The following is a 19,537-nucleotide window of genomic DNA, read 5'->3' as shown; positions in this document are numbered from 1 at the left end:
CACATGAGTCGAACCCCTGCCTCCATCTTATTTTACCTTGCAGCATCCTACCTTGAACACCTGGGCAGTGTTAATTCATGTTATGGGCATTTCCTCTCATTAATGCCTGTCATCTTCTGGGCCTCCAGTTTCAGTTGTTTGCTCTAGATGTGAAGCCATGGAGTTGAGTCTGGTTGCAACATAGGATACAAACAGGAACTTGAGGTACACTGCTCTCACCTCTCCCGTGACAATGGCCCAGTCCTCTAGGATTTTCTCAATCTCCTAGAAGTCTGGGATTGCTCCTTCTGTTTGATTCTTCAGAAGCACCATGCACTTACTTCCCCTTGACCCTTAAGACCATTTGTTAGATGCAGTATTCTGATTCTTATTTCGTTTGTTGCTTCCACTTTTTCGGTAAGGCAAAATAAGATAACACTAGAAACCTCTATGTTCTTGTGGTCAGAATACTAAAAAGCAATTTGTATAAGCCAATTCTATTATCAGCCCCATGAGGATAGTTACCACTGTTCCTCCCAGTTTTTCAGATGGGGGAACTGAGGCACAGAGAGGTTAAAGAAGCTGTTGAAGATTTCGTAGCTTGTCAGTGTTGAAGCTGGAGTTTGAATCCAGTCTTCTAAACACTATTTGCATCATGGGTTTTACAGTTTCTCAGCAAATTGATATGGTGTTATCTTTTTCCCATCTTCCATTGCATAATAATTCCAAATAAACTTTAAAGGTGTAAACTTATCTTTTTATATTATCTTTTATACCGTTACTGAGATTGTAATTGTTGGTGGATTTAGGTCATTTAGAAAAATTTAGTGTAGGTGGGTTTTCTGGTTGATTTAATCCTCAAATAACAAATCTTAAGACACAGGGTGGCATGTTTCTGTACCTCCTGAAGGGTAGTTTGTTAGGGCTGTTGCAATGGCCCAATGAGGTTCTGTTGACTCAGTCGTTCTGCGTTTGTGGCTCTGTCCTTGGAGTCGTTCCTTTATTTTTTCCTGTCGCTGTTCCTTTCAGTTCAGGCCGGCAGCATTTCTGCTGGTATAAAAGTCTCAAAATCCTTGTCAGTCTTCTGTGCAGTTCATGGACATCTAACCATCAAGCAAGATGGTCCTGCACAGCTCTTTCCTGGATAACCACGTTCTCTGTTCCTGGCTTCTGCTGACATGCTTGATTGGATCCATGAGTCACATGCCTAATCTGTTCAGCTAGTTTGTCTAGCAATACCATCCTCCAGTCTCTGAGCAACCTCCTCTTTGACCATGGCTTATCTGCTGTTTCTGTTTAGGCTTCGTAGCATCATCTGAGCAAACAAGATGAATATTAATCAAGTCAAAGGTTTTTTTTCTGAGACACTTTCCTCAGAAATAGTGTTCTGTACCTCACCAGCTTATCTGCCCTAGGGATGTTAACAATTGTAATCATGATCAGGCCTACATTAGCTCATTAAAATGGGGAGCATCACTTTGTTCACTGTTTATTTTTTCTTTGTGAAGCAATCTTAGTAACACTTGAAGAAAGTTTCTTGTTATAATTCCAAGCTTTTTTTCCCCTTTTGTCAATAGATTACATCTTAATCCAAAATATCTTTCACCTGCTCAGGACCCTCATTTTCTATATTCCAGTGGCAAGATAATTATAGCAAGATAACTTCGAACCCTCATTATACGTAACCAATAATAGAAAGCAGTGGTGTAGATAAATAGTATTAGGTTCAGAGGAACAGTTGGGACAGTTTATAGTCAGAGCTAAGGATGAAGTTTTGCTGGATAGCAGACTAGTATGCAGGAAGGTGGTGTGGTAGGAGGAAAATACTGAAGTAATGAAGCATATGGGGCATTTGGGCTCCCATGACTTGGGTTGAAGAGGAATATTCATGTTGACTTGCTGTGGGAGAGAAACCGGAAAATCTCATTGGTGGAGTAGAATCTTGGAACCCTTAATGCCAGGCTCATAAATTTAGACCTTATTCTAAAGGAAAAGCCAGGTGATTACACCTTATTGAACCCAGGAATGAAAGATTGTAAGATATTTGGGGGAGATGAAAGTAACAGCTATAGTGATGGATTATTGTTAGGAGAAATGACAGGCAGGGAAATTAGCCTTCTATGCTAGGATTCAAGGCCTGGCAGTGCAGCTGCAAGGATGCTGGCAGAAGGAATTGAGACAGGAGACACTGTATATGGAGACAAGGCTGAATTTTTAGGGGTGAAGGCGTAGGGAGTGTCTAGGAAATGTGGACTATGAATATAGGAGAATAGAACTGTGGTATCATTTGGTATAGACAGTGTGGTTTGCAGTTGAAGACATTGAGTTTAGGTATTTTGAATGTAATGGTCATTAGGATGAGAACTCTGTGGTGGGAGTTTGGGTTTGGATATTATTAAGACTTTGAAATTAATTTGCATGGAGGTGATAATTGTATCACCAAGATATCTAAAGTCTTACTGTGTCAAAACTGTTCAGTCAGTCTGTTACCAGGTATGTTAGGGATTGTCAAGGTGTATCAGTTAAATCTTGGAGATTATTTATGCACCACCATTTGAATGATAACTTCCCTGTTGCTTAGTGTTGGCCTAGACCTGATAAAACTTTGCGTGAAGTCTTTATAGAAAACTTGGTTAATAAGATGTGACTGATAACTATGTATTCATGAGCATTAAAGGCATAGTAGATCAAAATAATTTTTTCTTTGAACTTCTCACCTTTACCCCATGTCTTCATTTTAGTGGATATGTTTGTTGTTGTTGTTAATGGTATTGGATGTTGTATGTAATGTGATGTAGAAAAGGCTATTCATTTGCTCCTAATTTTGGGTTACCTTATGACAGTTTGTTAATAACCATAAATATAACAAAATATATCTTGGAGTAAATTTATCTCAACTCATTGGTTAAAGTATTCTAATCACACATTCATTGGGTTGTTTTATTTGTTGACAACCCAGGTTTTCAGCTTTATAGACCTTTTAGTGCTCAGTTCATTGACACATCATTGTGGTGGGCAGATAATCTTTCCATTGCAGACATGCTTCCAAATGAGCACTCTTTCCTTTTAGTTTTTCTTGGTACATAGTTACCTATGAGGTCCACAAACCATTATAACCACATTATAAATGTGAATATATAGATTCTTATCTCTATTCAGAAGAAATTGGGTTTATCACCCACTGAATGTTTGATGATGTAATGCATTATCCTCCATTATGTAGTGACTAAGTATTCATGGATGGTGTGTTCAAGGACTAACTCTGTGTTACTGTATAGTTAGTGAAACATTTAACACTCTCCAACCCGGTTGTGTTTCAGTGCACTTGCAGGAAAGACATGGTGAAAATTTCAATGGATATCTTTGTGAGGAAATTTCAGCCAGACAGGTATCAGCTTTGGAAACAAGGAAAGGATATATATACCATTGATCACACGAAGCCTACTCCAGCATCCACCCCTGAAGTAAAAGCATGGCTGCAGAGAAGGAGGAAAGTAAGAAAAGCATCCCGGAGGTAATGACCCCTCACCCCACTGACGCTCCTTGCCTGTAGTGTTTTCTCAGTTAAAATGGGTCATTGGATGTGGTGTTCTCAAAGGCAATCTACTTGCTTTTTCTATTTATTCATTGTAACTTAATACCTTTCTGAAAATGTGACACAAATTATTTTTAATTTTTAGATGTGTAATAAATACAATATAGGAAGAGATGTATATTTATTTTGTTTGAGAATATTCCTGAAGTTGCTGTACATGGCAAATAGAACAATATAGAATTTGTTAGACCACTTACATGAATGTATTTTATGTCTGTATTGTTCCTTTCTGTGCATTTCCATATGTTAATCAATAACTTGATTTTCCACTTTTTCATTTTGCCACTGTTTTGGTTTTTGGCTTTAGTGGTCATCTTCATTTGTCCAACATCCGAGCTACTACTCTCATCTAGATGCTTATATTTTGCTACATTTTATGCACTTGGTTTTATTCTTTCATAAGATGTAAAACACAGCACATGGCATTTCTGAAACATGCTTATCCTTGTGAACTTTATTTTCCATTCCGTCTTTGTGGCCAGGATCATTTCAAAAGCTTTTAGATCTGCTGTGGGCATCTTGTTGTTTTAAAACCTATTGAATAGGGTGTGTGTTGTATTGCTCAGGTCCTTAGGCTACCTTTTAAGGCTCTTATGTTTTCCAATTTTATATTAAATTTTCCTCTTCAATATTACTCATTGTTTTTCTTTCAGATTATAAAAGTAATATTTGTGCATTGGAGGAAATTTGTAAAATAAGGAAAAGAATAATGAAGGAATCCCATATCACTCATAACCTCACTATCCAGAGATAACCAGTGTTAACATTTTGTATATATCCTTTACCTATATATTTATTATGTATTTTATGAATATTATATATCTTTCCAAATCTGGGGCCATGCTCTATTAACAATCTGATGATGAGTTTTGAGTGTTTTTTTCATGTAACTGATTGATTTGCTGCAACATAATTTTTAATGCCTGCATGTATTTTATCCCCTGTAGAGTGTTTCCACTTTTTTGATATTAACTAAGTAACACCATAATTTTACATCTTTGCCCAGACTTATGATGCTTATTTTCTGTCTTTTCTTTTCCCTGATATTTATTTTCTGCTAATTTAAAATGGTAGTGAGTGAAAGAACCAACATGGAGCCAAACTTCGGCATTTTGTAAGAGCTAGACCTGAGGTGCAAAACTAACTCAGGTGTTGATATTTCACCCTATAGTTTACCGCAATGATTGTCAGTGTGTTTTTAGTAGGTCAGGACCAACATTTTAAAATGAGGTGGTAAAATAGAATAAAAACGATTGTAGTGCTTCCTCTGTGGTAAGGGCAAATATTCACTCATGACGTGTGAGTATGTGTGTCTGTGGTATGTAGTGCCACTATCTGAAATGTATAACTCACTGTGTGTTACATTCAAGAAGAGTTTGAGAAATACTAATTTGGACAGTCAGTGTCTTTGATAAATGTGTTAATTCATAGCACGAAAGAACCCAGCATTGGAAGGAGGCAGTATCCAATCCTGAGTTCAGAATACATACCAGTAGAACATCTTGAACATTGTTCTTTAGTGGATGGAAAACACAATATTTTCATTAGGTGTATGACTTGGTTTCCAGTTATTAACCACAGTGGGCCTTTTGGGTTGATAGAGACCATAGATTTATGACACTTGAAGAGATCGAAATGCTTGTCAGTAGGTTCAAATAATCAATGGAACTTGCTTACCTAGTTAGAAAGCCTGACTATGGGCTTGTTTAATATGCTCAGCCTTGTGGCTTGATATTTAGAGATTATTGATCTCCCTTTGGAAATATCCCATTTAGGGAAGTCTGATGAAGGAAATGATTCATTGACGTCTCAAACACATGTCAGCCTTCTTTTTTTTTCACACGTACTACACTGTTTATAATGTTGAGATTTTCCCACATCAGCCAATGCATGGATTTGCAACAAAAGTGATGATGGTGATGACAGTACTACTACTGTTACTGCCATCAGCAGCAGGGAAAGCTGATTTATATAGGTTATCGCTGGCCACCCTATTCTCTGCAATCTCTGACATCGTACAGTGCTTAGTCCTGTGGTAGTTTCTCGGGTGTGTGTAATACATATGGGTGTGTTTTGGACACTGTTGCTTTGAGTTGATTTGTAATTGTTCCTAGTTGTTAGGAATGTTTGTTTCATATGTAAAAAGCATATATGCCAAAGCTATCAAGTGACTAGCTGGAAAAGGTAGAGAGGAAGAAGATAAAAATTGTGTTCACTCTGAAAATAGTATGTTGATGTATGATGTTAAATACATAAAATTAGGCTGAATGTGGTGGCTCATGCCTGTTATCCCAGCACTTTGGAAGTCTAGTGAGGGAGGATCACTTGAGGCCAGGAGTTCTAGACCACCCTGGGCAATATAGTGAGACAGTGTCTTTATGAAACACACACACACACACACACACCCCCCCACACCCACCCCCACCCGCACCCACACCCACAACCACGTACCAGTTAGCCTTGTTTCTGTTTTAAATCCTTTAGCTGTTGATGAATTGACATTTAATTTGAACTATTTTCATACATACCTGATAATTATACAAAACTAAATGAAAAGTAGTCAGTGGTTTACCTTGAAATATAAAAAATTTACTTTTAGCACTAGCCTTACAGGATATCCTGATTTTTCATTTATTTTCTTCATTATCTAAATATTTTATTGATTGATTTTATTTCTCTCTCATTTCAACATTTTTTACTTTATTTTTATTTTCAGACTTTTAAAACGTTGCTACAAAATTTTAGCAATGGCCCTTTTTCAAAATAATGTTTAATAATCAATTATTAACAGTTGTGTGAATTTTAAAATTTTATTGATTGATCTGAGAATTGTTCTTAAGATTTTGATTTCAAATTTAATCTTTCAGTTGTGAACATTGACTTGGCATAGTGATTAACAATGTCAGTTTTTTCCTTCTTTAAGCAAGTGAAAATGACATTTATATTGGGATGTGTTTTTCATATCCATTGCAGACATCCCGCTCTGACCACTGCTTCTCTTGTTGACAGCTTCCAGTGTGCTAGATCTACCTCTAAAAGGCCTAAGGCTGAGGAGGAAGAGGAAGTGTCAGCTGAAGTCGATGGGGCAGAGGTTCCTAACCCCGACTCAGGCACAGATGACCTCAAGGTCAGTGAAAAGTCAGAAGCAGCAGCGAAGCTGAGGAACACAGAAGCACCTTCAGAAGAAGAGTCCTCTGCTAGCAGGATGCAGGTGGATCAGAATTTATCAGATCATATCAAACTCTCAGGTGAGAAGATGGTTGATTATGTTTCACATATAAGTAGTAGGTGGTTGATGATCAGATGTCTTAAACCGATGTTCACTATGACAAGTATCTGACTAGTCACATAGCTTAATCAATAATCTACCCAAAGTCATGGGGTAACTCAACCAAGAGTCCCAGGGGATATTATACAAAGCCTCACTGCTGTGTGTCGCAGAATTGTGAGACAAGCAGCCAGCAGTGCCTATTTGGTTTAATAAAAAAGAAGAGACTAAAATGATTATTATTATTATTTTTTTTAGTGCAACTCAATTTACAATATACGTTTTTGGAAGGCTTCTTTTGAATTCACATGAGTAGAGAAACCAATTATCGATAATTCTTTGTAGATTCTTAGCTTTCGACTTAAGAAGAAAATAAAGATCAAGGTTTTAAGAACAACAGCAATAATAAAAAGTCAACCTAGTGAAATGACATGTATAGTCCCCTCGCTTCTCTTCTGTACTAAAGCAATTGTCTAAAAATCTCAGCTACTTTGCCTTTTCTCCCTTTGGTAGCATATTTTTCTGAAACTGCTTTAATGATTTGCCTCTTTCATATTTGTTGGAGTTTTTGTCTCGTAATAATCATGCTAATTCCTGTGTTCCTCTCATACCTCTCATCCTGTAAATCCTTCCTCATGGGATTCCCCACTCTGCCAGAATCTGACTCCCTCTGCTGCTTCCCCCTCACTCATGGCACCATTGCTCTTGCCTAGACGACTGCAGCAATTGCTTCCTTCTTATTCAGGAGTGTCAGCTGTAGTCACGCCAGCTAGTCAGTTCTCCAGGTGACCATCAGAGTGATCCTTTAAAAGAAAAAAGCTTAGGTCTTCTCACTACCATCTTCTTAGTATTATTCCACCTACAATAAAAGAAAAAGTCCTCATATAGTCCTGAACTGGTCCTCAGCTGCTTCTCCAGCGTCATTGCCTTTGCTCTTGAAATAGCTGTGTGGATAGAGTTGAAACCACAGAACTTTAAAAAAATGAGTTTATGTTTTGGTGGAGAGCTAGGCAAATAACCACATAATTACAATCCAGTGTGGTAAGTAGCATTATAGAGATCGCTTAGGATGTTGCTGGTTTACCAAGGAAGGACTTCAAACACACAAAAGCTGGAGAGCCAAGGTTTCTTGGCAAAGGTGATATCTGAATTGAGTTTCGATGAATGGATACGAGATAGCAAGGTAGAGAAGGTAGCGAAGGGAATTACAACAGATGCAGAAAAGAGAGTTAGGCAATACATATGGATATTTCATTATGGTCCTTTTTTTTTTTTTTTTTTTTTTTTGAGACAGACTCTCTCTCTGTCACCTAGGCTGGAGTGCTGTGGCACAATCTTAGCTCACTGAAACCTCTGCCTCCCAGGTTCAAGCAATTTTCTTGCCTCAGCCTCCTAAGTAGCTGGGACCACAGGTGTGCGCCACCATGCCCAACTAATTTTTATATTTTTAGTAGAGCTGGGGTTTCGCCATGTTGGCCCGGCTGATCTCGAACTTCTGGCCTCAAGTGATCCACCTGCCTTGGCCTCCGGAAGTGCTGGGATTACACATGTGAGCCACCGTGCCCGGCCCCTCATCATGCTTTCTCTTACACTATGTTTAATTAGCCAGTTTATGAATTGCTGGATGGTTTTGCCTAAGGGCCCTCAATTTCATTAGTTCTGTCACTCTATGGTTCTTTGCACATTGATCTCCAGGTTTTGAACCCTGGCATAATACTAAAGTAGAAGAACTGGATTGTTCAGAATCAGAGCTAGTATGTTTGGGTACAAATGAGGCTTGTTTTGTGTGTGTGCATGTATGTGTGTGTGCATGCGTATGCATGTGTGTGTAAGATATGGAATCAGTTGGGAACAATTTACTAATTCTACTTCGTAATAATACAGTGCAAGATTTATTAACAGTCTTCTGTTTTATCCTCAGGAAACAGCTGCTTAAGTACATCTGTAACAGAAGACATAAAAACTGAGGATGACAAAGCTTATGCATATAGAAGTGTACCTTCTATACTCAGTGAGGCTGATGATTCCATTCCATTATCTAGTGGTTATGAGAAGCCCGAGAAATCAGACCCACCCAAGCTTTCATGGCCAAAGTCACCTCAGTCATGCTCATCAGTGTCAGAGAGTAATGATGTGTTAACAGAGGAAGAAGAGAGTGATGTGGAGAGCCATGGGAATGGCCTTGAACCTGGGGAAATCCCAGCGGTCCCCAGTGGAGAGAGAAATGGCTTCAAAGTCCCCAGTGTATGTGGCAATATCTATTTTTACCATATTCATTATATGGTGAGAGCACATTTTGAAAACAACATTCTGTGCACTGAAATCCTCCTTTAGGGCACAGATAAATAACATTTTACATTTGTGGGTCTTAATCATATTCATTCAGTAACTGGGAGGTAAGCCTTCTGTGAGCTGTGGCTCACATAGTGATAATTCAGCACACGCAGCTTATGGCCACGTGTCGACGCTTGGTTTTCTTTTTTTGTTAAAAAATTAAACTCTTTATTTTGAGGTAATTGTAGATTCATATGCATTTGTGGGAAATAGTGCACAGTGATTCTTTGTACCCTTTACTCAGTTTCTCCCAATGCTACCGTCTTAGAATACTATAGTAAAAAGTCACAGTCATATTGACATTGATACAGTAAAGATTACAGAATTGTTCTGTCACTTGCAGAAGAATTCACCTGCTGGGCACTGACTACTTTCTGCTAATAGTTAATTCCTCCTGGTCCCAGCCTTCCCACAGCTTCTGTTTCAGTGTCAGGACTCACCTGGTCGTGCTTTCTTCTTACTCTTTCCTCATGGACCCTGAATCTCAGGACCAGGGTGACCTTTCTTGTCCTGCCCCCTCCTTGAAAGAGGTCTCTGCCTCTGAGGAAAGACCCCTCTGTGTTATTTAGCTTCCCATTGTGACTTTTTGGAAAATTGTACAATATTGTCCCTGTGCAGTATTAATATTCCATATTCAGTAGAAACTGTCCATGTAGCCATAAGAGTGGATCAGGGGAGCTAGGACTGTCTGTAGCAATTGTCAGAATTCAGTACTTTTTTTGATGTATCCAACCTTGATTAGGGAATTCAAGTGGATGAGGAAGGAGTAATTGTTTGAACTGACAAGTTGCGCTGGCTGCAGAACAGACACTGCTCCTGCTCGTTTCAACTCAAAACAGGTCTTTGTGTCCCTGAGTAGGGGCAAGGGAGGTTGTATAAGGATAGCAGCTTTGAATACCCTGCTTCTCATCAGTCGCAAAATGTTAATTAAATATACTTTTCTGATTTGACCCAATAGCGTTTATCTTTTTATGTAGAATTGTATATCTCATTGAATTTATAAAACATGAAAGATGAAAAAAAATATGGTCTGGTTTCTTTGAAGAGGCGCCTAAGAGTAGTCTGAAAATGGCATTCACATACTAGTAAGCAAAATTTACAATTTTGGCCAAATGTGGTGGTTCATTTCTGTAATCCCTGCACTTTTGAGAGACCGAGGTGGGAGGATCCCTTGAGCCCAGGGGTTCGAGATGAGCCTGGGCAACATGGTCAGACCCTGTGTCTACAAAAAAATTAAAGAAAAATTTAGTGGTGTGTGCCCGTGGTCCTAGCTACTAGGGAGGCTAAGGTGGGAGCATCACTCGAGCTCAGGAATTTAAGGCTGCAGTGAGCTGTGATCCCACCACTGTGCGCTATCCTGGGTGACAGAGTAAGAGACCCTGTTTCTTAAAAACAAAGACGGGGGTACAGGTGCAGTGGCTCACGCTTGTAATCCCAGCACTTTGGGAGGCCGAGGCGGGCAGATCACGAGGTCAGGAGATCAAGACCATCCTGGCTAACACGGTGAAACCCCGTCTCTACTAAAAATACAAAAAAATTAGCCGGGCCTGGTGGTGTGCACTTGTAGTCCCAGCTACTCGGGAGGCTGAGGCAGGAGAATGGGGTGAACCCAAGAGGCGGAGCTTGCAGTGAGCCGAGATCGCACCACTGCACTCCAGCCTGGGCGACAGAGCGAGACTCTGTCTCAATAAAAAAAGGAAAAAAAATTTACAACTTAATTTCATGAATGAGTTAAATGTAGCCGAGCAGATATTCTTTGGACAGGTGAGTGAGTCAAATGCCCGCTTTAGTTACATTTAGTGACATTCTTTAAAGTAGGATGGAGCTGAAAGGTTCAGATTTCTTTGCTCTCAAGGAAGGTGATTATAGATCTAGTGCTCTTTTCCTTCATCTTTATCATTTCCCAAGCAAAGACTGACAGCAGAGAAACCAACATTGCTATTGAAGGTTGAGAGGCTTGGCTTTCCCATAAGAATAGCTGCATGACATTCTTTTCTTACATCGTGGTGTTGGATAACTCCTAGATGTAATACCGCCCCACTTAATTTTTGTGTAGTTTTGGTCAGTGTTTTTTAGTCTTCAGTGTAATGCTCTGTGTATGCTGATAGCTGCTAGTGTTAGTTGATCTACTCAGTAAGTATTAAGGTTATTTTTTAAACTCTGTCTACCCATCCATCCATCCATCTTGGGCTCCATGCTGTGCCTGGAACACACCACATATGTTCTCACTTTACGTGCTATTCTTGCTCCCCCGAATACTCCTCCCCCAGATAATCATATGTATGCACTCAAAGTTCCCCTCAAGTATCACTGTATCAGAAAGGCCTTCTCTGATTACCCTATAAAACTGCCCCTCCCCATCACTTTCTGTTCCTTTGTCCTTTATTTTTCTTCGTTGCATATTTACTGAGTAGTATCTGATAAATACAATTTATTCATTTATTATATATTCCCTTACACCTCTATAATCTATGCTTCTTGAGAGCAGAAACCTGATGTAATTTATCCTGTTACAGCTCCAGCTATGACAACAGTATGGTGCACAGTAGTGTGGTGATATTTCTTCTTGGCTGAGTTACAATTTCCCATGTTGTTTTTTAGCTATTATAAACATAGATAGCTGTCATCCTATATTGCATTTGTCATTCTTTTCTTATTCCTAGCTTTGATTACAATGGTCTTACACATTTTCTTAGAATCATATGTTGGAGTCAGAGGCCAGAGTAGTTTCTCTGTATCTGGCCACTGCTTCTTCAGCTTACCAGGAAGAAGACTAAGATTGTTTTCTTTCATAGTCACCTCTTGATGTAAGCCCGCTGGGTTCAAACTCTCTCTGATATCCTCTTTCCCCTCCCCGTGCCTTTAAAAATTTTGTGTTGTGCAAGCAAGAGAGCTTCAAAGGTGGGTCCTAGCTGGAAGGTGTACGGATACACATGACTTTCTACCTGGGAAAGGAATATATAGTCTGTAAATCCCAGGACAAAAAAATCATTGGTAAAATTTAAGTGGTTTCAACATGGCATTAATGTATCATTTAAAAAGAGAATACTTTTGGTTTCTTGTTTGACTTTTTATGTATGTGATCTAGAAGTGGTGATTCATTTCTGAATGGAAAGAAGTATACAGCCTCAACTTTGCAGGATTGTCTTCTCTGGGAGGATAGAAAATAAAATTCCTTGCTAAATGTTAACATGGGAACATCTTAGAGGTGATCAAGAGCCACAGTCCTGTATTTTTATGAATGCAATCTTAGATTTACTTATTTATTTTTGGAGACAGGGTCTTGCCCTGTCACCCAGGCTGTTGTGTAGTGGTGTGATCTTGGCTTATTGCAGCCTCGACCTCCTGGACTCAAGTGATCCTCCCACCTTAGCCTGCTGAGGAGCTGGGACCACAGGCATATGCCACTAGACCTGGCTAATTTTTTTTTTTTTTTTTTTTTAAATTATTGACACGGAGTCTCCCTGTGTTGCCCAGGCTAGTCTCAAGCTCCTGGGCTCAAGTGATCCTTCTACCTTGGCCTGCCAAAATGCTGAGATTACAAGCATGAGCCACTGTGCCTGGCCTATAATCCTAAATGTAGATTAGTTGTAAGACCTTTAGAAAACTTGCTAACTGCTTAGCTTATTGCAGGTTTAATAGGCCTACCCTGCCCTACAGCTTGTGTTTTAATACAAAGTAGAAGAAGAGTTAATTGACCTCTGGGTAAAATTACTAGAATTGATTCCTATTTCTTTTGACCTTGAGGTTAAATTTCTTAAAGGACTAATTCCTCAAGAGGTAAACAGCCACAAGATTTCTTCAACATTAAGTTATAAATCATTGTGAACGGTAGGTTTTTTTTTTTTTTTTTTTTGGTAGTTTGTTTTTGATAATGGTATTTCTCCACCATTTTTGTTCTGTAACTAGATAACAGAGGGAGAGAACAAAACTTCTAAGAGTTGGCGCCATCCACTTAGCAGGCCTCCAGCAAGATCCCCGATGACTCTTGTGAAGCAGCAGGCACCAAGTGATGAAGGTGAGATGGTGACCCTTTTAGGATTTTTTTTTTGGTATGTAAAACAAACTATTGTAGAAAAATTGCTGGATAGAAAAAAAAATTCAACAAGTAACAAATACATACTATTAGGAGATCATACATAATAAACAATTTACAGGTAAAAGGAATTTGGAACTTAAAGAGTCACTTCATATAAGCTAGCCTTATTACTGGTAAAAGTCTTCCAGGTTTATGTCATGGGATAAAATCAGTCGGCCTTGACATATGTTTTAGGGTTCTACAGAAGAAGCTGAGACTCATTTCCTAAACATGCTGGATTTTAGAGTTAACATGCTGTAGGTTTCTTTACAGTGTCTTTACTTTTAACTTGAACTCTTTACATTAATTTAACCACTTTCAGTAAAAATCTATGTGCCATATCCTTTTTCCGTATCCTTTTGTAACTGGTGTGGGTTGAAACATCCTTTTTCCTTCACTAGATTGCTGTGATGCAGCTGGATGTAACGTAGTTTCATTTATAATCATTTACCATTCCTGGATGTAAATTTATCTTTTTCCCCTTTTTGTCCTTTTTTAAGACAGGGTCTCGCTCTGTTATTCATGCTGGAGTGCAGTGGAAGGTGATCACGGCTCACTGCAGCCTCAACCTCCCAGGCCTAAGTGATCCTACCTCAGCCCCGCAAGCAGCTGGGACCACAGGCATGCACCATCACGCTTGGTTAATTTTTTTAAAAAAATATTTTTGTAGAGATGGGTTTTGCTATTGCCCAGGCTAGTCTTGAACTCCTGGGCCCAAGCAGTTCTCCTGCCTCAGCCCCGCAAAGTGCTGAGATTATAAGCATTAGCCACTGCGTGCCTGGTTACCCTTCTTACCTTTCTTTCATAAAAAAGAAATTTTTATTGCCTCAAATTAAAAATCAGATCCGTGACTACTAAGTGTCTTGTAAATGTCTCTTAGCATCATGAAGGCCTTGTTTTTTCTGTGTCTAGAGGATTAATTCAGGCAGGCTTTCTGTTAAGAATCCTTCTCTGAAGTATTCTCCAGTTTTACTTATGGAAATTATTAACTAAGGTCACGTGTCTGTGAGAATGTTGTTAAGTGAGTAACAAGAAGCTCAAGTTTCTTGTTTAAATAAATTTATCAGAGTAGATAGATATCTTTCACAGATTTTTTCCCCTCTTTCCCTCACTTTTCACTTACGTTCTATGTTTAGTGAGAAAACAAGATCATGGCTGGGCATAGTGACTGATGCCTGTAGTCCCAGCTACTTAGGAAGCAGAGGTGGGAGGATTGCTTGAGCTCGGGAATTTGAGACCAGCCTGGGCAACTCGGCGAGACCCTGTATCATAAAAAAGTAAAAATATCATGAATGTAGGGATTAGGGATCATAGTAGTTTCTATAAAACCAACCCACGGTTGAATTCTAACTCTTGTAATAGAAGTAATGCGACGTATTTGCATTTATTTCCGTATATCACAATGGTGAGGTTTTTTTTTTTTTTTTGCTACTTTATTATACCCAGTACAAACCATTTTCCCTTTAGTGTTAAGACAATTATAGGACAATTCTGTGTAAAGTAATTAATACTTAATGTACAATAGTCATGATTGTAATTACCCTTTCCCATGGTAGACTCTCTTCAGTATAACTTTTCTGAAGGGAATAGGCTATGCTAAGGCTGTACCAATACGTGGAAAAGGCTGCTTTCTCCTCTGTCCTTATTTGCCTAGGAAGTTTATTTTGATATGGGCCATCATAAATTGCCCCAGAGTTTCTTTTTGGAAAGCAGTTCTGATTTCAGTTTGTATAGCTTGCAAAATTTATAAATGGATTGGTTTGATGAAGTCGTCTCAAGGGTTTGAGGTTAAATATTTTGTAGAAATGATGATTGTAGCTTTTGCAACAGTCCTTCTTTCCTTTCTAGTATGTTAAGGACCCCTGGTGACCTCTGGGGATTTTTCAGAATTGATTAGAAAAGTCAGAGAAGTTTTGTGATGGCTTAAGGTTTTTACAAGCTTTCAAACTGACAACAGAGAATATTCTGTTGCCTGAAGTAAATTATTTGCATCACTGGGAACTTGAATGTTACCTCAGCCATTTGCCTCTGTGTCTAAGTTGCTTGCAAAGTTGAAAGTGAATAAACGTTATCATTGTTAGATTGTGATGTGCAGTGAGTTTTTTGCTCATTGGGAGCATACAATTCCAAATCCAACTTGTTTTGGGGATTTTCTGCGCTCACTAGTCTGCTCCTTTTGCACTCCTCATATATAGGAACATAACTATATTAGAGCATTGGAGAATTTTGCATCTTTAAACAACAATCAGTGTCTTCTATTGGTGAATGAGCGTTTCTCTATTGAAGCTGGAAAGTTTCTCCCTAACAGAAAGGCTGCACAGGGGAAAGTGACTTGGTCCAGGACCTCTGGGAGCTGCTATGCCACTGAGAGATGAGCCACTTGTACATTGCTCTTCTCTTTAGGACAGTGCAGTGGCTCTTTGATACTCAAATAACCTGAAATGCCATAGATCATTCTGACTGGTGGCACATCCTGTAATTACAGGATCAGGAAGGACTTCGTGACTCTTAGCCTGTTATTTTCTGGGAAAAGATTTTCCATGTTGAACAGCAAAACATGAAAGTTGGTGGTGGTGGAGAAGAAGGGTCTATATAATAAAAGAATGATGATTAGAATGTGTCTTTACATAAAAATTAGCATCTAACTTACTCTTTTTTGATGAAAAATAATCTTAAATATATACTGCATGTTTATATTTTATAATTTAAATGAAAATACTGAACTCCCCTTTTTTTCTTTTAATTGAAATGTTTTTCAGTTGCATTTTTTTCTAAGGTTAGACAGCTGGATAAGGTGACTGAAACTTCAATTGAAATTCTGTTTAATGCCCAGTTGTTTAAAAATTATACAAATGTATTGAAACCTAGACTGATAAGCAAAGCTGTTTGGGTTGTTTTATTCTCGAAGCATCCAGGATATGTAGGTATTCTTCTGTTGCCATTTGTTGATATTATTGGCATATTCCTGCTCTTTTCTGAGTTCACTGTCCATAGGGAAGGAGGATGTATATGAAGTGCATGGGTGAACTGTGCATGCTCTCGTGCACCCATGCACTTAGGGGAGAGGGTAATGCTCTTTCTCTGGCCATGGAACATATTAGAAGTGATGAACCCTGAGGGGCAGCCAGCTTAGAAATCTGTGGCAGTATTTCTTTTCTTTCTTTCTTTCTTTCTTTCTTTCTTTCTTTCTTTCTTTCTTTCTGTCTGTCTGTCTGTCTGTCTGTCTGTCTTGTTTGTTTTGGTTGGTGAGGATGCCTGCTCAGAAGCTCTCATGTTTCCTGGAATTGTAAACTGCTTCATTACAGGTTAAATGCTCAATTTCTCTGTGTGGCTTTGAAGCCAGTTGTCATTCAATGCTACCTTCTCTCTAGCTTCATTTTCCTCAACTTTCCTACATGAGTCTTCCTTTCTGTTTAGACCGTCAGTTCCTTAACTTTTTAGCACCAGGCACTGGTTTTGTAGAAGACAGTTTTTCCATGGATGGGGGTGGGGGGATAGGGGTGGAGATGGTTTTGGGATGAAGCTGTTCCACCTCAGATCATCAGGCATTAGATTATCATAGGGAGTGTGCAACCTAGGTCCCTTACATGCAAGGTTCACAAGATGGTTTGTGTTCCTATGAGAATATAATACCACTGCTGATCTGACAGGAGGTGGAGCTTAGGCCTCTCTGCTCACCTCTTGCTGTGTGGCCTGTTTACTAACAGGCCACAGACTGGTACTGGTCTGTGGCCCGGGGGTTGGGGACTCCTGATTTAGACAACTTCTTCCTTACCCTCCCCCTGCTGCTTTTGCTTCCATGCATTTGCCCAGGCTGTTACATTACCTGTGGCACTCTTTTCCTTCTTGGAATGTTTCAATCCCTTGTCACCACTCACCTCTCCTCTTCTACCTCTCCTGCCCATAGACTCCATATGTGCTTGGTTCTCTTGTACCACTGATCACCTTACACTGTGATATGTTCTTTGTCTTCCATGTGTCTGTCTCCCCACTCTCATTCCTCTCCTTTGCTTCCCCTATCATGCTTTTGGTAGTGAACATTTCACTGCAATCATGGTAGCTTAAATCACGGATTCAAGAGCAGGAATACCCTGGATAAGGCAATCACTAATCCTTGAAATCAGCCATTAAAAAGTTAAATACCTCAATGTGTTACATACTGTCATATTAAAAGAAAAATGTAAATCTTTGTCCAGGAAATAGTCTCCCTATATATGTGTATAGAAAAACATGTTGTTTTAATTACCTGTAGAAATGTGATAAATTATATATTTAATATGTCAGCTCTTTCAGTTTTGTATCTTGACAGAATTGAAAATCTCTTTACCACTGTACCAGCTTCTATAATTACCTCAAAGTTAAAATGCAGCTGACCCATTGCAGATGTGGCTGGTGCCTTGGAGTTTGAGGGCTTTGGAGCTGTGACATCACGTTGGGTCAGTAAGTGACTGTTTCTTAAGGACTAGTTTATTTAGGCTATGGTGGTTGTACAGGCTACGGTGGTCCTGAGAGTGATTTTTTTTTCCCACCCACAACAAAGGAATGATGCATACACTATTGTCTTCAGCACGTTAATTAGAGAATGGGTTTTTTCCTAGGATTTTTTTTTTCTTTTGATTGCTGAGAAAGGAGTGTCATATGAGGAAGAAAAGAAGAAAGATCAAGACTAAGTCAGTTCAGGAGAAGTCCCTAGTAAACTTAAATTTCCTACTCTTTGCAATTTGTATTTCTGTTGTTTTATAAAACCATTCTTTGAAACATAAATGTGTATAGAATGTTTTCAAAGTATCATGTTCAGCACTCTCGGGATAATGCATCCAATATAAGGTTAAGTGGGAAAATACAGTTCAACTAGGTTTGTTTACATTGGAAACATTTTGAGGCAAGTAATTATCTTTTGATGGTTTCAGAAAGTACTTACACCTTTGCAGGTTTTAATTTTTTTTTTTTTTTTTTTTTTGAGATGCAGTCTCACACTGTCACAGGCTGGAGTGCAGTGGTGCCATCTCAGCTTACTGTAAGCTCCGCCTCCTGGGTTCACGCCATTCTCCTGCCTTGGCCTCCCGTGTAGCTGGGACTATAGGTGCCCGCCACCACACCCGGCTAATTTTTTGTATTTTTAGTAGAAACGGGGTTTCACTGTAGTAGCCAGGATGGTCTGGATCTCCTGAACTCGTGATCAGCCCACCTTGGCCTCCCAAAGTGCTGGGATTACAGGCATGAGCCACTGTGCCTGGCCCTGCAGGTTTAAAATTTTAAAATATATTTAGGGGGTACAAGTGCAGATTTATTACATGGATATACTGCATAGCGGTGAAGTCTGGACTTCTAGTCTAACCATCACCTGAATAGTGCACATTGTACCCATGAGGTAATTAATTTCTCATCCCTTACCAGCTTTGGTATCTGTGTTTGCTGCCTTGCTGCCCATTTTGATATCATTCAGACTCTCAAATGTTTTAAGCCATGGCATGCTTCTTCTCACTAGCATTCTCATCAGCAGCACTTTAATCGTGCTGATGGCAACTCCAGAACTTCCTTTGAAGTGACGTTGGGCTAATAATCATCCTGCATTGACATCAGTATCTGAACATGTGCTTTATCACACCCCTGCCCCTGTTCTCCTGGCCTCGTGGTGCATTGTTTGTTCTTTGACGCTTTCATCCTGCACATGTGTGCATTTGTTTCCCAACATTTCTTATTTTACTACATTGTTTTCAATTAAAAAGTGAAAAATTGTTTTCAATAAAAAATTTCCAGCTTTTGCTACTGTTACTTCTAGTCTGCTCATTGCTTTTGTGCTTACTGTGTATCCAATCCCCTTGGTTAAGAGATGAGGTTAATGATGTTTCTAATGCAATTGTAAACTAAGGACAAGCAGTGCTAGTGTACAGTGGACTTTGTGAACGTGGCATTTGCTGACACAGTGATACTGCTCTGCTCAGCGATTCCTACCATGTGCTAGTGGTGAGTATAGCTAACATACTTGTGCTGACAGTGGAGTTTTGTTGGAGTCTGTGAAAGTTAACTGGAAAATTTATAAGAAAATTGCAAGACTGTTATTAGGTGATTTTCATTTTATTTTTTATGCTGATAATTTTTCATATTTTCTGTAACAAACATTTCTTTTGTATTTGTCCAAACGAGTGTTTTTTACAGAGACTAGGCGTATCAATATGATGGAGTAGGTTACCTGATAATCCCCTAGCTATAAAACAACTAGAAATAATGGATAGTATAAAATAAACAACTTTTATACGTGCATAGAGAGGCAAAAATAGCA

The 19,537-nt window shown here is 39.1% G+C and overlaps 2 protein-coding genes across 6 annotated transcripts in view; both read left to right on the top strand.

The window, feature by feature from the left end:
- Window positions 1-19,537, top strand: part of LOC126937587 (acyl carrier protein, mitochondrial-like) — a 398,652-nt gene that overhangs the window by 96,827 nt on the left and 282,288 nt on the right. The window lies entirely within an intron of this gene.
- KDM4C (lysine demethylase 4C) overlaps window positions 1-19,537 on the top strand; it is a 416,349-nt gene that overhangs the window by 216,858 nt on the left and 179,954 nt on the right. For all 5 annotated transcript variants that reach the window (XR_007719783.1, XM_050761129.1, XM_050761128.1 and 2 more), the window contains 4 exons: window positions 3,300-3,493; window positions 6,584-6,822; window positions 8,764-9,086; window positions 13,086-13,194. Coding sequence is in view for 4 of the 5 variants with exons in the window: in XM_050761129.1 (XP_050617086.1) it covers window positions 3,300-3,493; window positions 6,584-6,822; window positions 8,764-9,086; window positions 13,086-13,194 (865 nt within the window). In the remaining variant the exon portion in view is untranslated. The remainder of the gene's footprint in view (window positions 1-3,299; window positions 3,494-6,583; window positions 6,823-8,763; window positions 9,087-13,085; window positions 13,195-19,537) is intronic.

This window comes from Macaca thibetana, chromosome 15, assembly GCF_024542745.1.
Source record: "Macaca thibetana thibetana isolate TM-01 chromosome 15, ASM2454274v1, whole genome shotgun sequence".
Lineage (NCBI taxonomy): Eukaryota > Metazoa > Chordata > Mammalia > Primates > Cercopithecidae > Macaca > Macaca thibetana.
This window is presented reverse-complemented; position numbering and strand designations above follow the sequence as displayed.